The 12,200-nt window shown below is 36.6% G+C and overlaps 1 protein-coding gene across 2 annotated transcripts in view; it reads right to left on the bottom strand.

Annotated features, from left to right (window-relative positions):
• Positions 1 to 12,200, bottom strand: part of CARMIL1 (capping protein regulator and myosin 1 linker 1) — a 136,374-nt gene that overhangs the window by 27,192 nt on the left and 96,982 nt on the right. For both annotated transcript variants that reach the window (XM_032222768.1, XM_032222769.1), the window contains exons 23-29: positions 11,981 to 12,074; positions 9,734 to 9,832; positions 9,139 to 9,267; positions 8,836 to 8,967; positions 6,333 to 6,508; positions 5,210 to 5,297; positions 3,348 to 3,497 (exon numbers count right to left, since the gene is read on the bottom strand). In XM_032222768.1, coding sequence (XP_032078659.1) covers positions 3,348 to 3,497; positions 5,210 to 5,297; positions 6,333 to 6,508; positions 8,836 to 8,967; positions 9,139 to 9,267; positions 9,734 to 9,832; positions 11,981 to 12,074 — 868 coding nt within the window. The remainder of the gene's footprint in view (positions 1 to 3,347; positions 3,498 to 5,209; positions 5,298 to 6,332; positions 6,509 to 8,835; positions 8,968 to 9,138; positions 9,268 to 9,733; positions 9,833 to 11,980; positions 12,075 to 12,200) is intronic.

The raw sequence follows: 12,200 nt of genomic DNA, 5'->3' as shown, positions 1-12,200 counted from the left end.
GCTTCAAATGTCATATTCCTGTCGTCAAGCCGCTCCTGAACAACAAACAACATCAGAAGTGTCTTACCTGGGCTACAGAAAAACAGACCTGGTCTGTTACTCAGTGGTCCAAAGTCCTCTTTTCTGATGAGAGCAACTTTTGCATCTCATTTGGAAACCAAGGACCCAGAGTATGAAGGAGGAATGGAGAGGCACACACTGCAAGATGCTTGAAGTTCAGTGTGAAGCTTCCACAGTCTGTGTTGATTTGGGGAGCCATGTCATCTGCTGATGTTGGTCCACTGTGCTTCATTAAGTCCAGGGTCAACACAGCCATCTACCAGGAGATTTTGGAGCACATCATGCTTCCTTCCGCAGACGAGCTTTATGGGGATGCTGACTTCATTTTCCAGCAGGACTTGGCACCTGCCCACACTGCCAAAAGCACCAAAAACTGGTTCAATGACCGTGGGATTACTGTGTTTGATTGGTCAGCAAACTCGCCTGACCTGAACCCCATAGAGAATCTATGGGGCATTGCCAAGAGAAAGATGAGAGACATGAGACTGAACAATACAGAAGAGCTGAAGGCCGCTATTAAAGCATCCTGGTCTTCCATAATACCTCAGCAGTGCCCCAGGCTGAAAGCTTCCATGCCACGCTGCATTGAGGCAGTAATTGCTGCAAAAGTGGTCCAAACCAAGTACTGAATACATATGCATGCTTATACTTTTCAGAGGTCTGATATTGTTCTATGTACAATCCTTGTTTTATTGATTGTATGTAATATTCTAATTTTCTGAGATTGTGAATTTGGGGTTTTCATGAGCTGTAAGCCATAATCATCACAATTATGACAAATCACGGCTTGAACTATCTTGCTTTGCATGTAATAAGTCTATCTCATATATTAGTTTCACCTTTTAAGTTGCATTACTGAAATAAATGAACTTTTGTACGATATTCTAAGATTTCGAGTTTCACCTGTAGAATGAAGCCTCCAAATAAACTGGCTTGGTCTCAATAATCCTCATTTTAACCAAGACCTTTCTAATCACGAACAACACTAATTATGAAGAAAGCTAGGCAATGTATTTTTTTTAAATTCAATGTATAAAGCTATAAAACAAAGCCTCCTTGGCATTAGATCTGTTAAATCATTCCACTTTAGCTTTAGAAGCACTGTAGGAAATTTCTCCTAATGTTAGTAATCAAATGTTGTTTTTCAATTGTTTCTAAATCTGAGGTGCAAAAGTGAAAAACCACTTTTAAGTAATAAAAATGTTAAAGTTAAAAAAGTTGGAATATTGGAAAGCAAAACATTATCATCCTCTTCATGTTTTGAAGAAATGTTTCAAAGCCTTAGATGGATCCAATAAGAATAATTAGGATTTCTACAGTCCAATGCTTTTCTTGTATGTGCCCCTTATATAGATTGTCCTTGACGTATGACCACAATTGAGCTCAAAATTTCTGTTGCTAAGCAAGACAGATGTTAAATGAATTTTGTCCCATTTACAACCTTTCTTGCCACAGTTGTTAAGTGAATTACCAAGGTATTAAAATTAGGAACATGGTTAAATGAATCTGGCTTCCCCATTGACTTTGCTTGTCAGAAAGTTGGAAAAGGTGATCACATGACCCCAAGATACTGCAACCGTCATAATTGAGTCACTTGACTCGCGGGTGCGAGTCAAGTGTTTGAATGTTGATCACAAGGGGATGCTGCAAGGGGTCATAAGTGTGAAAAACTGCCATGAGTCATTTTTTCCAGTGCCATTATAAATTTGAATGGTCATTAAATGAAGCATTGCAATTTGAGGACCATCGGTACTCTGAAAAAGGTCAAGAGTAGCATAAATAGGAACATACTATAAAATAGCTGACTTGGGTAGTTAATTCATATTGTATAATTGATTATTTTTCCCTAACAGTCATTTTGCATTGAAGGTATGTATGATATTTTCCCAGTATATAACTATTAACCAAAAAGGATTGGCAGGGTGCTTTATCAAACAATTGCTGTGCTCTCCTTTTCATACATATGTCTTGGGGAAAAAAGGGTGAACTCAAGGATACATTGGAAATAAAACATCCCCTACTAGAATAACAAATAGTGGCTAAAAAGTATAAATAGAAATAAAATCTATTTAATATGAAGTTTGTCAAGCACTTTGTGTTCAAACTTACATTTATTCATTGTCAAATAAAAATCTATAGAACAAAAGAAAGAAAGGAAGGAAGAAAGAAAGAAAAAGAAGGAAGGAAAGAAGGGAGGGAGGGAGGAAATCACATTTAGTCAGGTTGTTGGAACATTTCCTATATTCTGGATTTTTTTACAAGGTACTTAATTCTTTTGTGAAAAATCTAATATACTAGTGTACACATACACTTCTGATTTATGAATATAGTAGCCATAAAGGACAACAATGATGTGCCTTTGTTTACAGATAATTAGTAGTAGATACCAAAACCCATCAGCAGCACAGTACACACACTTTATACTATCTGCATAATTACTTTTGATTATTTTATTTCAGTTCTGTTTTATACAGATAAAATCTTAATCAGTTTGCAATATTTAGCACAAAAAACTGTAAACGAAGTTCATGGTACCTTAACAAGTAACAGTTTTATGATGATAGATTTCTATAAAATATAGCAGATACTTGTAGGAAAATATGAGGGGCTAAAGCCCTCATTTGATTGGTATTTATTCCAAGTAGTAGGTGAACCCAGGATAAAACGAAATGGCAGGACCAAGATTAAAGATAAATTTAATTCTATTTATAGCTAATATATTTAATATAACAATATTCTTGTCATATATTTATGAACATTCCCTACTGTATTAAAATTATTTTTAATATTAATTTTTGGGGAAGTTCCCTAATGCGCTCCAAAATCTAAGATTCAGATGTTCCTTATTGTGAATTACTACCAAGGATAAAACATCCATAAAGTTTAATTCATTTAGTATTATGAGCAAGAACATATAGCATGCCTGAATTAAAAAATAACCAAAGTTAGGATTTATAAGGATTTCTAATAACAAATTACCAATATTTGGGTGATAACTTTTATAAACATACAAAAAGTTAGGTCCACTTAAATCAACATATACTGAAAATAATATGAACTAATTTCTGGAGGCAATCAATACTAAGATGTCAACATTCAGATATATGATAAATGGTAATGTACCAAATACCATAAACATTTAGGAAAGTAAATATGAAAAAAAGTTATCATCTATTTATCTATAACTTTTTTTTATAATTGCTATAGTATATTTCTATGTTGAAAAGTGGGTGTCTGAATGAGCTAGAAAGTTTAAGAGATTTAGTCAAAGATTACAGATGTCTTACCATACATGTATCTAGGTCTTCAAAGCGTTCCAGTTCAGTTAGCTCCTCAACTGTAATTATAGATCGTTTAGTAGATTTATCCTCTGCTAACTCAATGTCCAATGATTCCTGGTGAGGCAAGGGTTTACCTCGCCTGGTCAAATGATCAGCCTAGAGGAAAGGTTATAGTGAAAGCATTCTTTATAAAACAGAAATATCAATAATAAATATTTCTAAATAAAAGTTCCCAATGAATACAAGCGTATTAGACATACAATTAAACTGCTACAAAAATGAGATGGGCTTGAAGACCATTTATCAGACACCTTGTTGGATGCTTTGGAATTCAGAATTAAGAGTTATTTGCAAAGCTGGGCTGTTAAAATTTCAATGGCTTCTAGCAAAGCAGAGCAATTGCCATAAACCATCACTGTCATATTGTTCTTACAAGAAGCTTCTCCCATTTGAACTCAGGGCTCATGTAACTTAACCCAATCCTATCTTCTCAGCTTTCTGAAAACAAGTTTAAATGTTACAGATGTTCAGGTATATGCTTATATCCTAAAAATGCTTATATCCTAAACTCAAACTTTTCTGTAATTTATCAACTTCTTCATAATATTTCCTTTCTGTACAACTGATCTTCTCCTTATTACCTGTATGTTGGATATATAGTCATGTTTTCTAAAGTATATAATCCAAAATTACAAGTATAAAACTATTACTCCCTAACATTTAGAAACCTGTTGTGGCCCAGCAGGAGCCATTGGAGCTGCCAACAGACTCCGATAGTGAGGGACCCTATGAGTCGGCTCTGGATGATGTGGAGGACCCTGGGCAGGGTTCAGACTCTGAGCAGGGACCAGAGAGCCTGGTTGACCACCAGGAGGCACCTGAGGCATGGAGCAGCGGTGAAAGCCAAAGGGAGTTTGTCCCTGACGTCAGGCCCTGGAGCAGTGGTGAAGACGTCAGGCCCTGGAGCAGTGGGGAGGAGCAAAGGGAGTTGGTCCTGGACACCAGGCAAAGACGGGCAGATAAGTGCCGGCAGCAATTATGGAGACATAGAAGATAATCGGGCCCAGGTAGTTGTGATTAGGCTCCTCCCGAGAAAGTATATAAGAAGAGACTTTGGGAGGAGACCTTTTGCAGGACACAACCGTTTTACTAAAGCTGGAGAAGCTCTTGTGTGTATTTCTTATCTGTGGGAGTCTGGGTTGCTGCCAAAGTCTTGTCTGTGAGTAATTACTGTGAATAAATTGGCTAACAGTAACCTTGTGTCGGCGTGACTCACTGTAGGGAGGGGGGGGGGTCAGAACAGAAACCCTTCTAGTAATGCAGCCTAAAATTGCATTAATATATTTTTATATACTGTATGCTATAATGGTTAATTATTTCGCTGTTTAAAATCAATTAGGTTTCTGAGATCTTTTTCATGTGCATTAATATTACATTGTCTCCGGTACTATGATTGTACATTGCATTTATTTATGCTTTAATGAGATTAACTATCCAGAATTTGCTCTTCCAAACTTGCCTTCTATATTAGCATATTGCATTTTTTATTAATATCAGTTTTCCTGAAAGCCAATGTGTAAACTTGACCATGTTTAGCTCTGACCAGTAACCTATTAAATTTGTCAGGTAATATTAAAGAAATATTTCAGTTTGTGTCAGTTTGACATCAAGATAAACTATTTTTTCATAGGATTCACCTTCTTATGTTATTACATTGAGTGTAGCTATCTCATTCAGTGTAAATCGAAAGATACAGATAGATCTATATAGGCATTCTTCTTGAATAGGGCAGATGAATGTACTGAAGCAAGCAAATCATACTGAACTGTAGAATCAACTTAAATATATGAGATTGTATAAATGCATACCAGTTTATGATGACAATGAGACAGAGCATCAAGGATCTCATCTACTATTCGATCTGAGAGAAACGAAGCAACTGTCAGCTTTACTTCACTATGCAAAAATGGAAAATGAGAATACAAAATATGATTTTACAGTAGAAAATTTATATTACAGGTTATATGATGTATGCATTAGCTAGATATCCTTGGTTATCTAAAAATATATAAGAATATTCAAATAACATAAAAATTTCAAAAATAATTATCGATCTTAGAGAAGAGAAAAAGAATGTTGCATTAAGTCTCATCAAATGATATTGAGGTTTAAAACACAAGGGTGATCAATGAATGTAAGCTATAGCACATGATAAAACATATGCTACAATCACTTTAATAAATCTGGTGTGTTCACCTTTTTTCAATTCATTTATTTAACTTATTACAACTGCCAATTCTAACAGAAGCTAGGCTGCTTAAAAAATCTAAGTATATTATGGATTAAATCCTAAATATATTTCATTCCTTTTTTTCATAGTCATTTATTTGTACAGGAAAACAAATTACTGCTATATTATTATCACTCATTATTTTATGATTGCAAATTATTTTAATATATAATGAGCAAACAACCTAAACTGAATTGAATTACTTGCATTTACATCAACAATAGCTTAAGTACTTCATTTTCTTGGTGAGAGTCTGACTATTAAATTTGGGGGAGGGGGGAGACACAATTATCCATTTGTTTTAGTAGTAGTATTTAAATGAACAAAATGCCACACTATAACCACATGGTACAAATACAGGCAATTTACCCATAATTAATTATAACAACTCCTTGTTAATAAAAAGTGTTGTTTATAATTAAACTCTCATGAATCCAGTTTGACTCTTAGTGAGTAGTGGAAATATCTCCCCCTCTCATGACCTTTAGTATTTTAATTTGCTTTAAAAAAATCATAATTAAAAAATAAAATTTTAAACTGAAGCCAAAAAAAGGCTTTTTTTGTCTGAAAAAGATGGGAACAGTTTTTAAAGATTAGGATTGTTATATTAAAGTAATTGTTCAAGGAAGTAGTAGGTTTTCTTTAACAAATTAAGTTATACACTCAGTCTATAGATGAATCTAGAAAGTAGTTTGGCTCACCTAATTTTATTAAGGATATCCATTCCCGACTGCTCCAAAAGGACATTTTTAACAAAGGTCCGAGGAATGGAAATTTTTTCAGTACATGCCTCAATTAAGTCTTGCCTTATATGTGCTTTCTTCATTGCACTTGGACACAGGTTTTCAGCTGCATCTACCATTGACTCAAGCAGTGTCTGCAGGAGGAAAGCAATGGGAAGCAAACTTTAAAAAAAATTTTTTTTACAGGAACCACAGAAGCATGTCATTTATAACACCATTTGCACTGTGTTTTATAATCCAAAATTACAAAACAAATTATGAAGACTGTTAAGAGAATTCAATAATATCCTTTAGTACTAAGTTTATACTCAATTGGCTTGACAAGAGTCACTTTCCCTTATGAAAACTTAAAAGTTAGGGTGAAAAGCTATTCTAAAAATAGTAGGCAAAATTATAAAGAACTGCTTATCAGATTCCTACAAAGAGCCAGATGGGGTAGACTGAAGTGAGAGACAAGATGAAATCTTAGTCTTCAAGAATATAGACCTAGAGGCTTTATTAAGATAGACAAGGAAATGTTGGGAAATTGCACATGGTATGACAGAAATTGCCCAATTAAAAGTTAGGTTCAGCATAATGGGCACCACCTGACCATGGTCCAGTGCCTTGGACAATAAAAACTGGCATCATAGCTTAACCATCTTGAATGGGTAAGCAGGACCCACCAGACTCCTGGAAATGGGATACAAGTTTCAATCTATGGGCTTAGGTCTCTGTGAGAATAATAAACCCATCAAAGAATAGGTAACTTTCAATTGGGTGTGTTTTGAAGTTACAATTCATCATATTGTAATCACATTTGAAAGCCCATTGCACATTAGAGGTGACAGCTTTACAATAAAATGCTTGGTCAACTTTGTGATAATCCTATTGGGACCAATATTTTTATTCTTTTTCTTCAGGGGCAGAATATAAAGCAGTAAAATGTGCTTTTATTATTTATCTTTTAAAGCAGGTGTGTCCAACCTGAGGCTCATGGGCCACGTGCGGCCCTGGACAGCTAGTAATGCAGCCGCACAAGATTGTAAACTTTTAACATTACATGTAGTCCTTGACTTACAACTGCAATTGAGCCCAAAATTTCTGTTGCTAAGTGAGATGGTAGTTAAGTGACTTTTACCCCATTTTATGATCTTTCTTGCCATAGTTGTTCAGTGAATCACTGCAGTTGTTAACATGGTTGTTAAATGACTCTGGCTTCCCCATTGACTTTGCTTGTCAGAAGGTCACAAAAGGTTATCACATGACCTTGGGGCGCTGCAATGGCTGCAAATATGAGTCAGTTGTCAAGTGTCTGAATTCTGATGTGACCATGAGGATGCTGCAAAGGTTATAAGTGTGAAAAATAGTGATAAGTCACTTTTTCAGTGTCATTGTAACTTCAAATAGTCACTAAATGAATGGTTATAAGTCAAGAACTACTTGTATTACATGATTTATATAAATTAACTATATTTTATATTTTATATGCAAGATAATTCCTCTTTACTCAATGGGCCTCAAATAAGCCAAAAGGTTGGACAACCATATTTTAAAGGGGGAAAAAAACTTTTTTGTTGATTGAGAGGTTAGGTTTAAAGAAGAAAAACAGGTGCATTAAACTACCAGAATCTTGTTTTGTTTTGTTTTGCCTTTATTTGTATGCCATCCTTTTCCCTGGGGGGACTCAGGGCGGCTCACAATTCAAAAGAGGTAGGGGGAGAAGACAAACAATAGACAATACAGCATGTTAAAAAGAAAACACAACAATCGCACAATTCGAGTGGGGCTACACTCTTAACCCCAGGCCAGCCGGGACAGCCAGATCTTTAAAGCGGCGCGGAAGGACTGGAGGGTGGTGAGGGTCCGAATCTCCACGGGGAGTTCGTTCCAAAGGGACGGAGCAGCCACCGAGAAGGCTCTCCTCCGGGTGGTTGCCAGTTTGCACTGGCTAGAAGATGGAATTCGGAGGAGGCCTAATCGATGCGATCGAATCGGTCTAGTGGAGGTAATTGGCAGTAGGCGGTCTCTCAAGTACCCAGGCCCACTACCATGAAGGGCTTTATAGGTGATAAGTAGCACCTTGAAGCGCACCCGGAGATCAACAGGTAGCCAGTGCAGCTCGCGGAGGATAGGTGTTACGTGGGTGAACCGAGGTGCACCCACAATCGCTCGCGCGGCAGCATTCTGGACTAACTGGAGTCGCCGAATGCTCTTCAAGGGCAGCCCCATGTAGAGAACATTGCAATATTTTAATCTTAAGACATTTTGTTCTCTTTCATTTTTTTTATTATTAAAATGTAAATAAATTGTGCTGCCAAATTTCTGTGGCATAACCTTGGAGCAGCGGGGTTGGCTATGATGTTCTGTATTTAACCTACAGGTTATCCATGACAGATAAAGGAAAACTAAGTTGGTTCCCGTCCTCTTTAGAATGCTCCCCACATTTCATTTTAGGATAACATTTTTTAGTCATTAATACCTTGAGCTGATCATCAACAACCTTTGTAACTTCCCCAGCCATAGATTCTAGGATCTCCTGAATTGGATTGGATAATGAACCATTTGCTGCTGCCCATGAAGCTCCACCAAGATGATACAGGTTTGGTAATAACTGTAAAAAATACACATAACAGAGCTACTATTAATATCTACCATGACTTAACAAGCACAGATTTAATGTACTTGTTTAAATTCAGAAAATTTTAGAGGTTGAAGTTTTAATAGTATTACTAATTCTAATGGCATTAGAACCTTAGCATTATAAATATCTGTGATCTCTTACTGTTTTAGAATTCTTAGCGTCCTTCATAAGTCTTTCAGCTGATTTCAGATCCTCTTGTATTGTGTCAATTCCACAATTTCTTAACGAGTTGAGATGATCTTGTACTTTGACACATATTCTGTCTATCATCTACACAAGAATAAAATGGGAAAGGAAAGAAATACTTACACACATAGAAAAAAGATATAAAGCTAACCGATAAAATAACAATGAATAAATCTCTTAGATGCCTTGGGAGATTGCACATTCAAATAAATATAAAACCAAATAATATATGTTCACATATTTATGAGGTTCTGAGTTCTTTCTACTACTTTTTGTTATTCATTACAGAGAAATATTACAGGGCCTATTTTTTGAAATATATAACATGATTCCCTCATGATTCCTCCCATTTCCATAGAGTTGAGGGTCTTTTGGCAGTGCAGGGAAGTAACAGAGAAGGCTACCTGGGGAAATCTATAAGAATTTCCTTTATCCTATGTTATTTATGGGATGCCTTTTCAAAATGCAAACCTCTCCTGTGAATGGAAGGGCACCTCTGAATCCAACCACTGAAAATTTTATTAATCATAAAAGAGAAAACAACTGGTACCTGTTGTGTTGTGCTAGTAACTATGCTCTGCTGTAGTCTGTATGCTTGCTCTTGTAGATATTTTCGGGTTTCATGATTTCGAAGCAAATAATTTTCTATCTAAGAGCAGAAATTAAAGTCAGATAAAAGCTTGGATTTTAAAAATTAATTGAGAGAAGGATGTTAATATAGAAATAGTGCTTAACCATAAAATCATATAGCTTGCATAATCAAAAGTACATTCCGCTGAATTCAGTAATGCTGATTTCAAAGTCATTAATATTGGACTACAGCCTTAGTTTTTCTTCAAGGACTGAAACTCAATTCTTGGTATATTATTTTATAATGTTAACTGAAATCAATGCAACTTATATTATATAACACTTATTTCAGATTAATTATCAAAACTTTACTATATCAACAAAAAAGATACTATTTTCTAGAAAGAATACACAGTGATTTGCTTAATGCTAGAACGTTCTGAGGAACTTAGCAAAATCAAAGCAAAAAACCTTAGTGAATAATTTACTGTCATAATGTTTCCCATACAGAAGTTACATCTCATATTCTAAACAACTCAAAATAACCCCTTTTTATTGATCTCAGTTAGCAAATAAAATATTTTAATGCTAAAGAGTATATGGCATGTGTTTATAATTTTGTCACTGCTTCTATTCTCACTTTCCATGCCTAATTTAGAAGAAACACATCTCCATATCATGGTGATTCTTCATTATCTGTTCCTAAGTGTAGGTGAGTGTGGGCTTCAGCAAGACAATTAGAGAATTTGTTACAGCAATCATGAAAATCCAACTTTGTTTTTATTGTAAACGTGTGTGGGTTGTTGTTGTGAGGGAATTGACACGCAGGAGCCATGTATGCAAGACAGATCTTTATTAGTACCAGATGACAAGCGATTCAAAGATTTCCCTGCAACTGTCAGGGTATTTATACTAGCCAGAAGCAACTGTCAAGCCCAACTGTCACGAGGCCAGCCAATCAGATGCTGTGCCTTGACCAACCAATTAGAACGCAACACAGGTTGTTGCTGGGTTATAACACTCCTTCCCCCCAGTTATTTGTATAATAACCATTCAATGTACATTATACATTTGCCCTTCTGTGTTGTACAATTCATTCACATTTTTGTCTTCCTGTTTTACCATTTGCAATTGTGTTCTCTCCTTCCCCCCAGTCAACCTGATAACTGTAACCACTTGTAACCACTTTAATGTAATGCTTAACTTTGTAACAGAAGTAGAAATTTAGCAACTCTGTCCAGGAACATTCTGGGCTAGTAGCTTCAATTAGTTTAGTAAATTTCCCTTACCCCCCAGTGCCTATTCACATTTTATTTCTTTATTTACATTTTTTTTTTCTATTTTTCCCTCACAATCCTGCGCATGCCCAATGAATTCCCCAGTCCAGGCTCGTTGAAGGCCTCGAGCAGTGTGGGAAGCAGGTTTGTATCTTAGGAGACAGGCAGGACAGGAGGATTTCAGGCCCCTGGAGGCAGCTAAGACAGGGGAACGACGGAAGGCCGAGGAGGCGTCGGGAGTCCGAGAAGGCAGGCTTCTCCTTTCCCTTCGTTGAGGCGCGGAGCTGAGGCCAGGAGGCCGAGGAAGCAAGGCAGGAGACGGATGGCAGGGACACGCTTCAGTCCTCCTCCTTCTTCCTCTCTCTCTCTCCTGGTCAGGCAGGCATCGCGGGGAGGAATTCGTGCCCTGGAGGCAGCGAAGTGGAGACAGGGGCTTTGAGATGCTTGCAGAGGCATCGCAGGGAGGAATTGTTGTGAGGGAATTGACACGCAGGAGCCATGTATGCAAGACAGATCTTTATTAGTACCAGATGACAAGCGATTCAAAGATTTCCCTGCAACTGTCAGGGTATTTATACTAGCCAGAAGCAACTGTCAAGCCCAACTGTCACGAGGCCAGCCAATCAGATGCTGTGCCTTGACCAACCAATTAGAACGCAACACAGGTTGTTGCTGGGTTATAACAGTTTTCATTTGTCCACTTCAATTGATATGTAGGAGATGATCAGGCTGAGCCTGAGGGAGGGGTCAAACACATCATAAGTGATGAGTCCCTGCATGCCCGCAAGAGATTGAAGCCCAGGCTACCTTAAATGCCTTTCTTATCTCTGCTCAATTCCTTTGACTGTTAGTTGGTCTTAAGCTTGCAATAAATATTTATACTCATTTGAACTGCCTGAATCTCCAAATTTCCCTTGCGCTTGACATATATCAATAAATGTAGGAAATACCTTTTGAAGTGCTTCTTCTGTTTTCTCAGGATTTGTTTTAAGTGCTTGTGAAGCATCATTCACAGGTATAGGCATGAATCTTAAGGTATAGTTCCTTTTAAAAAATGTAAACAGAAAAATTAGATGCACAAAAGAAATAATTACTTAGCATGTTCTTGTATGTATTCTTATCCTTTTGCTGTATATGTATACATATGACAATCAGCTTGTGTTTTATCTT

Source organism: Thamnophis elegans, chromosome 8 (assembly GCF_009769535.1).
Source record: "Thamnophis elegans isolate rThaEle1 chromosome 8, rThaEle1.pri, whole genome shotgun sequence".
NCBI lineage: Eukaryota > Metazoa > Chordata > Lepidosauria > Squamata > Colubridae > Thamnophis > Thamnophis elegans.
Note: the sequence above shows the minus strand (reverse complement) of the source record. Positions and strands in the feature narration are given on the sequence as shown.